A 15725-nucleotide genomic window follows, 5' to 3' on the forward strand; every position below is an offset into this window, starting at 1 on the left:
CGCGGCTCTCCGGGACAATATAGGCGGGCTCCTGCTGCTTGCCGAGCCGGTCAAGGCTCCTCCAAGCGGCCGCTGGCTGTCCGACGGTGCTGGCTTAGAGAAGGCGGTGGTTTCCCTGGGTCGAGGAGCGCATTCACCCGGTGTGTCGGTGGCCTGGCTGGCGGTCGGTCGGTCGGTGCTGCGGCTCCGGGTGTGCGTGTGCGTGTGCGTATGTGTGTCTCCTCGGGCTGACGAGCCGCTTTTAACGGACTCTCCGCTGGCCCTCTTCCTGCGCGGCTCGTGGACTCTCCTTATTGGAGCAGCCGCCAACCTACGTCACCGGGATGCGCGATGGATCCCGGAAGTGCAGGCAGCGGCGGCGGCGGCGGGCTGGGACTGGAAGTGGTGGTCAAAGGACACCGACCGGCAGACCGGCACCGTGTCCGGTCCAGCCGTGACTCAGTTCCGTCACTCTTACAATGGGAATTCCACGGTTACTGCCACTGAGTCTCAACGCAAAAACATGTTTGTCCACCGACTGGAGCCCCCCCCCCCCCTTCTCCCCACGCCATGTAGCCCCTGTGTTAGCCTAGCATCAGCATCAGCTGGAAGGTTGAGCCTACCAGAGTGAACTTCCAAAATTAAAAAATAAAATAAAATAACACGACAGCAAACACGTTGTTGTTTTTCGTGAAAAGTTTCTTAAAACGTCTAAATCGACTTTTTATGCTTCGCGTTGATTCGGAATATTTCAGTGTCGGTGTAGTTGTAAGTTTAAACGTTTAGTTTATTGTGCTAATGCTAACTTGTCATTTTGAACAAGGGGTTCGGGGGACGAAGAAACTTCATTCCTCTGGTCCAAGTAAAGAAGGGCCAATATATTAACTAGTAGAAGTCAAGTGGTTTTAGGAAACTTTGGATGGGTTTTAGCGGCTGTTGTTGAAACTTTAACAACAGCGGTGACAGGAAAAAAAAAAATGGCGTTATGTTAATGTAGGAAAACAAGAACCTTGAGTGGATCCTGATACTGAATTCAAAGTGAGAGATCAATCAGAACCAGTAGGATGAGAGAACAGAGCAATGTTAGACCAGTACAAAGAGTGGAGTACTCTGACTGAACTAGTAAAGTTTCATCGTTGGAGCAGCCATTGATAGTTGTCATGGTATGCAAATTTCCCCAATGTGGGATCAATAAAGGCTTCCATTACTATCATGTTGATATGACAGTAATAAACTATTGGCAACCTGCCTTGACCAGAGTCCATGAAACCAGCTACAACTGTGCAAATCAAACCATGGGCAACGCGAACAAATACTCCTTTTTTTTTTTAAATAAATGGCTGAATTTCGTGAAGGATACATGTTAGAACATTAGTTCACCCTACACCAGAGAACAAACATACCTCCTGCACTCGTGTGTGCAGATTACGGGGACAGCAGAGCCTTGGGACGGAAAAGAAAAAGAAGAGTGATTGAAGAAGTGGGTTGAAGGGTTTTTCAGATCCAACTTTTCCCTTTTCCTTTTTAGCCAGTAAGAAGTCAGCTAGTCAGCGATACTGCATGTGAAGGTGTGGAGGAGAGAGTGATGGGTGGTGGGGGGGGGGGGGGGGCAAGGGTCCAGGTCAGATATTTTGCAGGACTGGCGTGTGTCATCTGTTAACACGGTTTGTGTGGCCCCGAGGAGCACACACTGTGCTGCAGGAACAACTTGGCTAAGCTGCTGCTGCTGCTGCCGCCGCTGCCGCTGCCAACACCTGATCCCTTGGCAGCTGGAGCCACAGCCATGAAGCTGTCAGCACAGGATTAACTTCCTGCTGGGGTTACACTGAGGGACACGAGCGAGAGCTCGTCCTTACAGAACCCGCTTCCATAGAACAACACAGCATTAAAAACCGGCCCAAGTACCTGCTGCTTTTATTTTGGAGGGTCATCATCAGAGGAAGCCAAAGGCAGAGGGCCAGAGAGACATTCAGTGGAGAAGGTCTGTGTCCAGCAGATAAAAAAGATCCTGAGCAAAAAAACAGTGTTTATTATGGGATAAAAAGACGCAACAGTTTGATCTGGGACGCTGAATTCCAAACTTGGCCAGACTCTCCGTTCGGACTCACGTGGCTGCTGCCAAAAATAGCCGACCACCTCAGTCACTTCCTGAGAGCTCCACTTTGTCGGCCGTTATCTGCTGACACTTTGAAAACGTCTTCACACAGCGGAGAGCAACTGGAGGCAGCGCCACCTCCAGGATGGTGGAGGCTCCCCTCAGAGGACCAGTCTGTCCTCGCCACCCTCCTGGATCACCTGACCGATGGAGGCCTGGCTCTGAGCCTGGATGAAGCACTGCTTCTTGCATTCCATCAGCTGCTCCAGGTCACGCCACATCTTCACCTGCTCCATGTTGGCACTGTGGTTCTCCCGCACCATCTTCTGCTTCTCACGGAGCTTCTGGAGACCAAAAGAAAGCAGAAGACACAGGTTGAAGAGGGACATGCTGGAGCCACAGGATCCGTTGGCTTCCAAAACAAGGTCCTCACCTTGCCCAGGAGCTCCTGCTCTGAGATGTTCTTCATGAGGACCTCCCTGCAGAGCAGCCAGAAGGTGGAGACTGCTTTGTGGTTTTGATTTCCAGCGGTTGTACGCAGTGATCGTGTGACTGCGGCTGCTCACCTGAGGGCTTTCTTCTTCTCCTGCGGATCAGATGACACATAGATCTTCATCTCGTCTGCTGCTCGCTGGAGCTGCATCTTGACGGTCTGTCGGAACAGAAAGAGAGGTTGAGTTTCCTGCCTGAGGACCCACAGCAGCTCCAACTTCTCGTCTCCGTGTTCTCGACTTGCCTCCGTCATGGAGGTGATCTGATTGTATCTGTTCTCCTCTTGGGTGGTCTCCTCCTGCAGAACCTTCACGTCCTGCAGAGGAAGAACAGCAGACAACGCACACGTGGTGAGCAACACATCCCAGCAGCACAGACCTGCACCGATCGAGGCCTACACTGATCCAGACCTACCACCGACCCAGATCTACACCTTTGAGCGGCTGTAGAGCCCGAGTGAGAGATCCTACCTGCTCCAGTTTGGAGCGGTTGCTCTCCAGACCTGCAGCACAGCTCTCATACTGCTTCTTCTTCTCCTCATGTTCCACAATCAGCTCCTGAATACACAGACACACACACACACACAGAAGAAGTGAGGTGGTGGATCTTCTCAACACTTTCCACCTGCCTGCGTGTTGAAGCAGTGAATGGTCAGTCCCCAGTGCAGCCTGCCGGGCTCCTGGTCCTGGTCAGCAGGAGGGAACCTGCACCGACCGGTGGTCCTGGTGTCTCGACGGGCCCACACCCACCTGACACGTCTGCCTCAGCGAGCGCAGCTCCTTCAGGACGGGCGCCACAGCCGACTTCTTCTCCACGATCATGGCGTTGAGCTTCTTCACCTGAGGATGCACCACACCTCGTGTTCAGCCAATGAGAACGCTCGTTTTTCACGTTACACTACAGGAGTGTGATGATGACACCGGCTGTGTTTCCATGGCCCCTACAATTGAGCAAAACCTAAACATGTGAATGGTGATGGAAGCAGCTCCACTGGGAAAAAGCTCTCGCACATGGCTCACAGGTTCTGACTCTCATCAGCTGGTTTCTCACACGCATGCACAGGTAAATGGTCAAAGTGTCCTGGAAACACTTTGTTCACGTTGACACGTCAGCGGACGTGACGCACGGGGTCACGTGACCAGTTGACTGACCAGTGACAATGGCGCGTTATGATTGGATGGAGGAGGAGACGCAATATTGTTTCCAAGTCATCGAACACCATGGAAATGCAGATTTATTGCAAACTGTTTTGTAGCTCCATCCTCCTCTAAGTGGGCTTGTGGCTTTGAGGAGGACTACGGCTGATGCGCTTCACACCATTCAATGGAAACACCTGCAAATCGCAGTTGCACTTTGTTCAAATTTTTAGAATTATCACTTTTTTTTTGGTGAACCACTGTGAGAGCGAATGAGCCAGCAGGCAGAGGAGCAGAAGCTGCTCTCCTCCCTGACATGATGATGGTCCAGGCTGCGTCTCCTGCTGCCTGAGACTGGAGCTGCTGGGTGGAGGTGCAGGGAGCCTCCAGTGGGGAGCAGGTTATTGAGAGCGAGAAGGCAGTGAGAGGTGGGCGGGGCTTCGTCACACAGCTGTTACCATCTCAGACATGTCGTCCAACGTCCGGCCCTTCTGCTGGTCCAGCTCGCTCTTCAGGGCCGACACCTTCTCCAGCTCCTCCTGGGTGGAGCTGTAGCCGCTGATGCCCTTCTCTGCCTCCATGCTTTGCTGCCAGTGCACACACACACACACACACACACACACACACACACACACACACACACACACACACACACACACACACACACACACACACACACACTCAGTGGCTGATGCTAACAGACTATTTCTGCAGGAGTCACAAATAGCAGCTCAGTCTGCGTCAGCGTGTCACAAACACCAGGTCCATTCCTGGAAAGTGAGGACGTGCGTGTGTGTGTGTGTTTGTGTGTGTGTGTGTGTGTGTGTGTCAGTGGGTGAGGCTGCGGTCCACCTCCAGGACCCAGTGACCCTCTAGCCTACTGCTGCTGCTGGTACCAGTTGCTGGTGGACGTCCTGGTGTCTCTGCCTCAGGATCTCCTCAGTGCGCTGCAGGACACCAAACTCCGCCCTCAGCTCAGACATCTCCTGGCGCTTCCTCTTGTAGGCCGTCCCCTTGCTGCGCAGGCGGGACACCAGCCGCTTCATCTGGCACACACACACACACACACACACACACACACACACACACACACACACACACACACACACACACACACACACACACACACACACACACACACACACAGCAGTCAGTATTTGCAACAACAATCAGGAATAGAAAGCAAATCCACACAAACATGATTGATGCCGACAGCCAATGAGAACGCTCGTTTTGAGCTTTCAAGGAGAAATAAGTGTGGAAAAAAGGAGCTATAAAAAGACAGGGCCAGTCTCCCAGAGTGCACCGTGTGTGTGTGTGTGAGTGTGTGTGTGTGTGTGTGTCTTCGCTATAAATGAACAGGCTCAGGGGAGAACAGCCCCAGAAATCATACAATGTGCTCCATGTCCCCAGGGGGCGCTGAATGTGTGTGTGTGTGTGTGTGTGTGTGTGTGAGTGTGTGTGTGTTCTTTTGTTCTTGTGTGTATTTTTGGAGCTGGAGGTCACCATTGGCTGAGAGCTCCCCAGTTTCAGCCTGGAGTTGAACTGGTCCCAGTGGCTGTGTGTGCTGATGACGTGGTTCCATGTTACTGAGCAGCACATGCAGTTCTCACTCTCTCACTCTCTCACTCTCTCACTCTCACTCTCTCACTCAGTGTGCAGCTGGTGTCTGCCATGTGATGACACACCACCAGCTGGATGGAAAATGCCTGTGCCACAGATCATCTCCAGTCTGATAAGATGTTTCCACCAACTGAAGCCTTTCATCCTGGCTCCGCCCACTCACTGTGACCTAGGACCCTCCCACTCACAGGTCAGACAGGAGTTCTTGTTGCTTCCACTTTGTGCACCTCCTGCTCCTGCCCAGACAGTGTGTGTGTGTGTGTGTGTGTGTGTGTGTGGACTCCTTGCTCTCTCTCCTCCGCTCTGGGGATCAACCAATCAGGTGTGAGATGTCGTGGGAGGAGCTCCTACCTCCTCCTCCCTGACCACCTCCCCTCCTCTTCCTCTTCCTTCTCCTCCTTCTCCTCCTTCTGCGAGCTCCTGGCCGCTCCTCTGCCTCAGCTCCTTCTCCACAGCCAGCAGCTCCTCCCGGACCTCCTGCAGCTCCTCTGCCTTCGACTCCTTCCTGCGGACGATGATGGAGGCCTGCCAGGGAGAGACACACACACACACACACACACACACACACACACACACACACACACACACACACACACACACACACACACACACACACAGTCCAACAAACATCTCCATACTGCAGCCACTCGGCTGATCCCAGAGCAGCAGAACCAGGATCGCAGCCCTGTTTGTTTACACATGGTGTGTTTACACTGAAACTGGCTTTCAGGTGATTCACTCTGTGTTGACTAAAGGTTCATCACTTCACACAAAAGTCAAACACACAGCGAGCAGAGAAGGTTTCTCTCCAGACAGTCGAGAGTGGAGACTCAGGATCTTCACTTCCTGAGGGCCTGAGCTCCTTCATCCAGGCATCAGGTTCTGCTACTGAACCACCACCGTCCACTGCACCTGCTGTCTGTAGAGGGTCAGCTTGTCGTCCATGGGCTCGCTCCTCATCATCCTCTTCTCAATCAGCTGGTTGATCTGGGACTCTGCAGCTCTGACCTGGGGGGGGGAAGGACCACAGCGGCAGGGTCACCTTGATGTGGCTCCACTCCAACGTCCTGGAGTCTGACTTAGAGCAACACATGACCAGCTGACACCATTAGAACTATCTATTGGAACTGGGCTTGGTCCGTCCAGGCATGAGACCACCAGCAGGAGAAAAACAACCTGGATTTGTTTTGGTTGTGATGCTGCTGGCTCTCAGAAACACAAACAGTCTGAGCCTTGGTGTGAGGAAGTGGAGAAGTGACCTGGCCTTTCCTCAGTGGACCACAATCACACACAACACTGGATTTTGTCCTTGACCTTTGACCTCTGAGTGACCTTTTGACCACTCACGAGGTCGGTTGTTCACCAGGTACACGAGGTGGAGACCTCCACAGCGCTCCTCACCTTCTCCTCCAGCTCCTGCAGGTCAGCGTGGCCCATGGCGGGCTCTGCCGCCACCTTCTGGAGGAAGTGGACCGAGCGCCTCATGGCCTCCAGCTCCCTGGGCAGCTTCTCGGACACCATGTAGGAGTTGATCTTGGCCTCCTCCTCCAGCCTCCTCAGCAGGCCTGTGGGCAGAGCCTCGGTGTCAGGACAGAGACCTTCCTGACCGGGACACTGTTGGACCAGCCGGGCGGGCGGAACCAGGACTTACGCTCCGGGTCGGCGTCGGCGGTGGCCTGGCGCATCTCTTTCAGCTGCTGCTGCACCCGCTGCAACCGCTGCTCCACCTGGAACATCTGGACACAGGTGCAACACCTGATGTGATGACAAACTTCTCAGGAGAGCGCGGCACAAAGTCTTCATAGCGCACAAGCCAGTCCTTCCCTCCAGGGGGCGCTGCAGCAAAGTGACTGGCGAGCCAGGACAAGCAGGACCTGCAGAGTCCCTGAATGACGCCACTACCTGGTTCTTCTGCTCCTGCTTCTGATGACTCAGCGCCTCCTCCCGCTCCTTCTCCACACGCAGCTGTCGGGCCTGCTCCAGCATGCGCTGGTGGTTGGACACTGCTTCCACCTAGTGGACGTGTCGGGTTAGCACGGCAGGTAAAGCGAGGGAGAAGTGTGGGAGTGTGGAAGTGTGGAGGTCACCCTCTTCTTCAGCCTCTCCACACGTTTGACCAGCTGCTCCTTCTCCTCCTCCATGGCAGTGATGTCCTGGAGGAGAGAAGATGATCACCACACACCAGTTCAAAACTGCACCCACAGTCATTGCTGCGCTTTGATTGGGTGTCAGGTCAGGTGACCCACTCACCCGTCTGATCTCCGCAGTGGAGAAGCCCGAAGTCCTCAGCTGCTCACACTCCTTGTGACACTTCTTAAAGCCTTCCACCAGCTCCTCGTACTGACACACACACACACACACACACACACACACACACACAGTTCACTCTCACAGTTCTCCAACGTCTTCCTCCCAGTGGGTTTGGACTGCTGCCCCCTACCTGTTGGTAGGTGTCGTTGATGACGTCATCCAGCAAGAACTCCACAGGGACCTCCAGCTTGACGAGGTAGCGGGCCAGGTAGGCTCTCTTCTTCAGCTCTGGCAGCCGCTGCAGCAGCCAGTGCAGGATGGGGTGGACCACGGCCTGGCTGCCCGTCACCAGACCCTGCCTGAAGGAGCTCCTGCAGGGGGGGTGTGGGGGGGAGACAGGTGAGGTGAGGTGTGTGTGTGTGTGTGTGTGTGTGTGTGTGTGTGTGTGTGTGTGTGTGTGTGTGTACTCACACATCCGATGAGCTCCCGGGAGGTTTGTACTTGAACATCCCCAGCAGGGCGCACATCCTCTTCATGGTCTGCTCAGGAAGCTCCTCGCGGATGTCTAAAGCGTGCTAAACACACGAGCTCACCGTTAGCACGAGTTAAATCAGTATTTCTGATCTGAAGTGGGTGGCGGGCGCCCCCTGACGGGAGCAGAGTCATGTCGGGGGATGCGCGAAACATGAGGTGAGGGTTGCGGTTGTTTATTTGCTCATCAGAAAACAGGTGAGAGGAATGTTTGTTTGTTTTTTGTTTTTTAATGTTGTTTCAATAAAGTTTAAAATTTTGGGCTTGAATACTGTTCTTTCTCCAAAGGGGGGCATGACAGAGACAGCCTGAGAACCACTGGGTTCAATGCAACGCAACGCAACAGAACAAAATGCAACACGACACATATTTGACTCCTGAACATCGTTCCATCGGAAATGTGGCGGTTCTGGACTCGGTTCGGTACCTTGGAGTCGATCTCAGCCAAAACATCGTTGAGGATCTGCAGCAGCTGCGTGGGCTCCACCGAGTCGAAGGTGATGAGGTTCAGGTTCTTGCTGAACGGCTCCCGGTTGAGCTGCTCCACGATGAACTTGAGCTGCTCGCCCATCCTGCTCCTCTGTCCGCCTGTTAGCTAACTGCTAATGCTAACCCGCTAACCTCTACGGCGAGCTCTCTTGAACTTTAACACAAACTCACGATCGTGGTCACGAGAACAACAAAAGCACGCCAGACTCGCTGATGACGATGAGTTACGAAAGAATGACGTCACACATTCCAAAAGGTTTTCGTGTCTTCAAAGCTGCTCGTGAGCTATGTGGCCGTCACGCAGACGCTGGCTGTCGTCAAGGGAAACGGTGGCGGCGTCGCTGCTTGGTTGCTAACCGGAAGCCAGCTTCTTCTTCTTCTTCCTTTCGTTTAATGCCAGTTTATTCCTCAGTGTTCGGAGCATTACCGCCACCTACTGAGTGGACATTGGAACAGGAGATGAGGCAGTCACTGGTCACAATTCCATCTACATGTTACCTATTTTTATATATTTTACGTATTTTATGTGTAATTATTTTATTATTGTATTCTTCTCTTTGTTGTTTGTGTTTTCTTTCTTTGTTGTGAGGCACTTTGAGCTGCTTTGTGTATGAAAAGTGCCATACAAATAAATAAAAGTTTAAAGTTTCTAACGTAGGAAGCCAGCTTTGGCTGCTTCTTCCTCTTTGGTCGACTCACCGGAAGTAGGCGTGGCTGGCCGCGTCACACTGAATCGAAACAGGAGCCGAAGAGTCAAACTTGAGTCAAGACCTTTGTTTTGATTCAGATGCAGGCTGAGACGTTCCGCCGTACAGCGCATTGACCGCCGTCAGGTTCCGACATGTCGCCGCTGCCGCCGCTGCTGCCGCTGCTGCTGCTGGTCGCCGTCAGAAGCTGCGCAGCCTCCGAAGCGACGATCAGCGTGGAGGCGGACAGAAGAACCGCAGAACTGAGACACTTCTGGACCAGTACCGGCTTCTGGTGGGTCCGAACGCGGTGATGACGTGCACGCAGTGTGGGGTGGAGTTTCCTGTGTTGCTACAATCAGTGCGATCGTTCCAACACGAAACAATCTGTTTGTATCAGTTGTATCAGCTCCAACGTGTTGGTTGTAACCCTTGACTCTTCTACTTCCTGCTTTACGACTGAAAAACAGCCAGAAATTCCATCCACACTTTCTCCCTGAGTTCTCTCTACTGCTTAATGTCTTCTGCTGCTTTCTAAATAAATATCATTCATTGGTGTACAGGAGGAAACTGAGTGCAGGAGGAAACGGGTCTAGAAAATGGATAGAGGATGGATGGAGGATGGATGGACGGATGATGGATGAATGGATTGATAGATGGATGGATGGACGGATGGATGGATGATGGACGGATGGATGGATGGATGATGGATGGATGGATGGATGGATGGATGTGATGGATGGATGGATGGATGGAGGACGGATGTTCCAACTCTGTGTTGTTGTTGTGTGTCCTGTGTGTGTAGCCCGCCCCTGCCCCACAGCGATGCCCACCTGTTCGACCTGAGCCCCGACCAGCAGCAGAACCTGGCTCTGGTGGGCTCGGTCCCCCACCAAGGCATCCAGCAGGTCCGGATCCACTGGATGATGGAGCTGGTCTCAGCGCAGTGAGTCAGCAACAGTCAGAAACAGCCAGTAACAGACAGAGAACACTTGGAAACAGTCAGACTGTGGCCTTTTGTTGTTGCTGTAGCAGAGACGGTGGTGGTGAGGTCCACTACAACTTCACCCACCTGGACCAGCTGGTGGAGCTGCTGTGGATTAACGGACTGCGACCAGGTGACCTTGGACCCTGACCCTCGCCCTTGGGGTTCAGTCGGATGGGCGGTGAAGCTGTTCTGAAGTCTGACTGTTGCTCCTCAGGTTTCGAGCTGATGGGCAGCGTCTCTGGTTTCTTCACGGACTTTGAGGACAAGTGGCAGGTGTTTGAGTGGAGGAACCTGGTGTTCCTCACAGCCAGGAGGTTCATAGGTAACTTCTTCTCCTTCTTCTCCTTCTCCTTCTCCTTCTCCTTCTTCTCCTTCTTCTCCTTCTCCTTCTTCTCCGGATGGTGTTTCCACCTACCGGACCGGAGGCCTGAAGCAGCCCCTCCCTCCTCTCAGACAGGTACGGCCTAGAGAAGGTCTCCCAGTGGAACTTTGAGACCTGGAACGAACCCAACAACCACGACTTTGACAATGTCAGCGTCTCCATACAAGGTAAACCCCCCACTGACCCCTGGACGTAGTGTTGTAGTGCTCCAGATTGGTCTCGGTCTCCCAATGTCCTGGTCTTGGTCTTGGTCTTGGTCTCGGTCGCTGCGCTCTTCACTACTGCACTACCTGGACGTTCCTCCAGGGTTCCTCAAGTACTACGACGCCTGCTCCGAGGGTCTGCTGGCCGCCAGCCCACAGCTGAGGTTGGGCGGTCCCGGGGACTCGTGCCACTCGCCCCCCCACTCGCCGTTCTGCTGGGCGCTGCTGCAGCACTGCGACCGCGGCACCAACTACTTCACCGGGGAGACCGGCGTCCGCCTGGACTACATCGCCCTGCACAAGAAGGTGGCCCGCCGCTCCCACCACCACCTTTACATCAGCTGGCCTCAGTAGGTCAGGTCACATGACTGCCCTCCCCCTCCCCCTCCCCCTCCCCCTCCCCCTCCCCTCCCCAGGGAGGAGGCGCCTCCTTGGCCATCCTGCAGCAGGAGCTCCAGACCATGGAGGAGATCGGCCGGCGCTTCCCCAGGTTCAGGACACGCCCCCTGTACAACGACGAGGCCGACCCGCTGGTGGGCTGGTCCAAGCCCCTCCAGTGGAGGGCCGACGCCACCTACGCCGCCCTGGTGGTCAAGGTGGGACGGCCCGCGCGAGCGTCTGCGATTGGCCGGATCCCCGCCCAGCCCCGCCCGCTGACCGCTGTTGCCACCTCTCGGCCCGCCAGGTGATCCAGCAGCATCAGGACCTGCTGCTGTCCGACCCCAACAGCACCGTCAACTACAGCCTGCTGAGCAACGACAACGCCTTCCTCAGCTACCACCCGCACGCCTTCAGCCAGCGCACGCTCACCGCCCGCTTCCAGGTCAACAACACGCAGCCGCCGCACGTGCAGCTGCTCCGCAAGCCCGTCCTCACCGTCATGGCGCTGCTGGCGCTGCTGGGTGGGTGGCTCCTCCTCCTCCTCCTCCGCCTCCTCCTCCTCCTCAACCACCACCCCCACCACCTCCTCCTCCTCCACCGCCGCCTCCGCCTCCTCCTCCTCCGCCTCCCCCACCTCCTGTCTTTGGGCGTGTTGTCTGACTCCTGCGGTGGTGCTGCCCCCCCTCAGGTGAGACGCAGGTCGCCGCTGGGGTCCACAGCTCGGCGGGGAGCAGCAGCAGCACGCTGGGAGTTCTGGCCAGCTGCCACCAGAGGGCGGCGGTGGCCGGCAGCGGCGCCGACAGCTGGCAGGCAGCAGTGCTGGTCTTCAACAGCGACGACAACAGAACCTCCAACACCTCTGATGACGTCACCGTGTCTCTGACAGGACTGGATGCACAGCCAGGTGAGTGTGTGTGTGTGTGTGTGTGTGTGTGTGTGTGTGTGTGTGTGTGTGTGTGTGTGTGTGTGTGTCTGCTGCCACCACCTGCTGCGTGCGTCCTGCCTGCAGGTCTCCGCTACGTCACCTTCTACCTGGACAACCAGGTGAGCAACCCGGCCCGGCTGTGGCAGGAGATGGGCCGGCCCGACTTCCCCAGCGTGGAGCAGTTCAGGCGCCTGCGCAGCCAACAGGTACGGCGCCGCCGTTGACCATGCCCCCACCCAGAGGTGGAAAAACGCAGTGGTTGTCTTGTCCTGTTTCATTCATGGTATTTTTAAATGATTTTTACTTTTACCAGAGTATTTTACCACAAATTATTAACACCAGTATGTGTACTTCTACTGCCTCGGTCACCTCCAACTCCCTCGCCCCACCCCAGGAGCCTCAGCTGGATGGGCCTTACGAGGCTCCAGCAGGGGGCGCTCTGACTCTGAAGGTCAGGCTGTCGCTGCCCTCCGTCCTCCTCGTCCACGTGTGCGCTCGGCCCGAAGCCGCACCTGGTCAGGTGAGGGGCGGCCGGCGAAACAGGAAGCGGCGCTGCGGCACTTCCTCCTCCCGACAGGAGGCGGGGCTTAGTGACACGGCGTCCCATCTCTGTCTGCCATCAGGTCAGCGGGCTGCGTTTCATCGGGGTCACCAGAGGTCAAGTCCTGTTGGTGTGGTCGGACGACGCCGTGCAGGCCAGGTAGGTTGCTGGGTGGGGGGCGGAGTCGAACGGGTCTGACTGGCTCCTCCCCCTCCAGGTGTGTAAAGACTTTCCAGGTGGAGTTCAGCGGCGCAGACGGAGGCTTCGCCAGGATCAACGGCGACAGCATCTTCACCTCCTTCCTCCACTCACCAGGTGAGCAGAGGAGGGCGGAGCCTTCCTCAGTCACCCCTTGCTTGCTGATGTCACTTCCTGTCATTTGGTGCAGAGGAGCAGGAAGTGGGCGGGCTGTACCGGGTGCGAGCGGTGGACTACTGGGATCGGCCCGGCCCGTTCTGCCCCCCGGAGAGGTACCGAGAGGATGCTCCGCCCCTGGCCCCGCCCTCCCAGTCGTCTTCGCCGTTTCCACTTTGACTTGGTGGAGAAACATTTTAAAATTTCCAACAAAGATCAACTTGCGCTTGATTGTGTTTTTTAAGTGGGCGGAGCTTCGTGATAGACACCATCCGACACCGAGTGTGCGTGACTTTTTATCAACACTGTGTGTGTGTGTTGAGATCTTACGGGGTTAATAAAGTCCTTGATCAACTGGAGGTCAACCAACCAATCAGTGTGTGTCTTGTTCTTCCTACAAGAGCCAGTCAGAACCAGTCCTACAGCCAAATTAGAACTAGAATAGAATTTGCTGAGAGTTTATTCTAGTTTCAGTGCATGAAAATGATCGACGGCGCCACTGTAATGGGAAATATGTATTCTTGGGTTATTCTTTATTATGTTGTATTCTGTGTCATATGATCACTAGTAGCACGTGTAATCTGTTCGTTTCATAGTATAACCTTCTCGAGACATTCTCCTCGTGGTCCACCAGAGGAGGCTGTAAATGTGTCAGCTTGTGCCGATTCTCTGTGCTTTGTTTTCCTCTTCTTCCCTTCCTTATCTCTTCCCCTCCCAGTCCAGTGTATAAAAGACCTTCTTCCTCCTTTCCTCCTCGCACTCGCACTCCCATTTTACTGTGTTTTGTGCCTCGGAGCTCCGATCCCCTTTTTATTGTTTGTTCATTAAATTACTTATTATCCCAGTATTCCTGCATCGGCATCTTTGCTCTTTTCCACAACACCACCAACAGCTGAAAGGAAGAACCTGGGCTGGACGACTGCTTAGTTCTCTTTTAATGAGATGAACACAAAACATTTCTCCGTGGCTGAAGACAAATAAGTTAATGCAGAAAGTGGCTGTGACAGCAGGGGGCGTCCTCGGGCTTCCGCTCAGTCATCTCACTACGTCAGGATAACAGGAGTGAACAGGAGGGGGCGCTGCTCTGGAGGTTTCATTTCAGGATGGTGTCTTCGTTGGCTGCAAAGAAGCAGGAGAAGCAGGCAGATGTTCACACTGCGGTCTGTCCTCCAGGGGGCGCTCTTGCCCACTTTAACTCGTCAATCTAAAATATTTGCACTGACGAGATTAAAAGGAGAATTCTGTGCCCATGCAGTATGGGCACAGCCAGTAGGGGGCGAGCTTGAGGACTCACCCTCTGCCAGCTGCTTGGCGATGCGCTCCTGCTCCTCCCGAACCTTCTTCTCCTCCTCTTCCACCCGCCGCTCCTCGGCAGCGATGGGCTTCAGGTGTTCTGGGCGGGAAGACACGTCAGACTGCGTGAGGGTTCAGGTTCCTCTGGTCACCAGTCGCAGCACACCAGTTGACTGGAGCTGCTGCAGGCACCTCTCTCTCATTAAACAAGTGGGATGAGTTAATAATTCAGGTCATTAACGGTCATCTCAGATGTCTGCTGTTCATCAATTCCGCCAGTTTAGAAAAAATATGTTGCTAATTGGTTCTAGCAGAATAACACCAGGGTGTTCTGTGTCTGAGCTCGCGCGATGCTCGACTCACCATAGCGCCGCTTGCCGTAGATGATGCCAGCGATCAGAGCAGAGTACCGGGCCGTCTGAGGAGGAAACTACAGGTCAGGACTCACTGACTCACCACCAGTGAGTGACTGCAGGAGGGGTTCCTGCTCATCACTCCGTTAGTTACTGGGGACCTCTGTACAGAGAGTGACCAGCAGGGGACAACAACGAGCCCAAAACAAATGCACCAGTACCCATAGTTGGACCGTCGTCCAGTTCTTCCTGCTGGATAAAACTCGAACTCGAACGTTAGCTTAGCATTCCGCGAGCACTGCGAGTACACCTTGACTCATGCGTCATTAAAGCCGTTAAAACAGTTTGTCAGCCGTCAGCTAGCCTGGGTCCCAGCTAACTGCTAGCATGGCGGAGAGTTCGGGGACACAGCCTGAAGTGGAAGAGCTCCGAACTACAGTTCACATTCACACAAACAGAGGTGTTTCCACACCGAGACTCAAACCTTGATGAGCGGCGACACCGCGACTGGAGGAGCCATGGAGTTCCGGCAGGCTAACGGCTAACAGCTAACAACAGAGGTCACTTGAGCACCGTTGAAAGGACTGCGAGACCAGAGGGGGCGGGAGGGAGGATTCTTCTTCTTCTTCTATGGTTTCACAGCGGCAGCTACGAGAGTTCCGGTCGTTTTTAGTGAGCCGGTTCATTTGACTCAGCTCTCCAAGCGAAGCGGTGTTCTTTCATTCAGTCAAATCTCCGGCTGTGCTCACTGATGATTTGTGTCTGTGTGTGCACGTTTGATCCGTTGTACTGATGTATTCAGAAGTATTAAAAAAATAAATAAATAAATAAATAAAAATAAAAGTGTAAATACACACACACACACACACACACACGTATATATATATATGAAATGAGTCTAATGACTAATGAGTGAGTCAGTTCCTCCCAGCAGCCTCATCAAGCTAAGAGTTCAATACTGAATAAAATTTTAAACTAATCAATATATTATTGAGTCATCTGTTCAAACATTTAGATGCACTTT

The 15725-nt window shown here is 54.1% G+C and overlaps 2 protein-coding genes and 1 long non-coding RNA gene across 4 annotated transcripts; 1 reads left to right on the top strand and 2 right to left on the bottom strand.

The window, feature by feature from the left end:
- Positions 1-1864: 1864 nt before the first annotated feature.
- On the bottom strand, positions 1865-8977 carry ift81 (intraflagellar transport 81 homolog). Its single transcript, XM_076023050.1, has 18 exons — positions 8534-8977; positions 8047-8150; positions 7766-7946; positions 7576-7665; positions 7413-7478; positions 7228-7338; positions 6977-7061; positions 6727-6890; positions 6238-6333; positions 5677-5850; positions 4599-4748; positions 4161-4289; positions 3316-3405; positions 3037-3123; positions 2811-2882; positions 2641-2726; positions 2508-2553; positions 1865-2418 (listed from the first exon to the last, which is right to left on the bottom strand). The coding sequence occupies exons 1-18, from the start codon at positions 8675-8677 to the stop codon at positions 2236-2238; spliced, it is 2058 nt and encodes a 685-aa protein (XP_075879165.1). The 5' UTR covers positions 8678-8977; the 3' UTR covers positions 1865-2235.
- A 330-nt stretch (positions 8978-9307) lies between these two features.
- On the top strand, positions 9308-13428 carry idua (alpha-L-iduronidase). 2 transcript variants are annotated; one of them, XM_076023056.1, is made up of 14 exons: positions 9308-9576; positions 10087-10227; positions 10317-10399; positions 10484-10591; positions 10723-10818; positions 10958-11160; positions 11271-11450; positions 11540-11756; positions 11924-12139; positions 12245-12366; positions 12555-12680; positions 12784-12860; positions 12919-13016; positions 13090-13428. In XM_076023056.1, exons 1-14 carry the CDS (start codon positions 9437-9439, stop codon positions 13233-13235), a joined length of 1953 nt encoding a protein of 650 aa, XP_075879171.1. In that variant the 5' UTR covers positions 9308-9436; the 3' UTR covers positions 13236-13428. The 2 variants fall into 2 exon arrangements, with proteins under 2 accessions (XP_075879171.1, XP_075879170.1); XM_076023055.1 differs by having other exon boundaries at positions 9309-9576; positions 10314-10399.
- A 544-nt stretch (positions 13429-13972) lies between these two features.
- Positions 13973-15345, bottom strand: LOC142886124 (uncharacterized). The gene is made up of 4 exons (XR_012926378.1): positions 15186-15345; positions 14712-14766; positions 14350-14448; positions 13973-14174 (listed from the first exon to the last, which is right to left on the bottom strand). It is a non-coding gene; the product is annotated as an uncharacterized LOC142886124 (long non-coding RNA).
- Positions 15346-15725: the final 380 nt, after the last annotated feature.

Source organism: Nelusetta ayraudi, unplaced genomic scaffold (assembly GCF_046127955.1).
Source record: "Nelusetta ayraudi isolate G7.1 ecotype Tasmania unplaced genomic scaffold, CSIRO-AGI_Nayr_v1 ptg000014l, whole genome shotgun sequence".
Taxonomy (NCBI): Eukaryota; Metazoa; Chordata; class Actinopteri; order Tetraodontiformes; family Monacanthidae; genus Nelusetta; species Nelusetta ayraudi.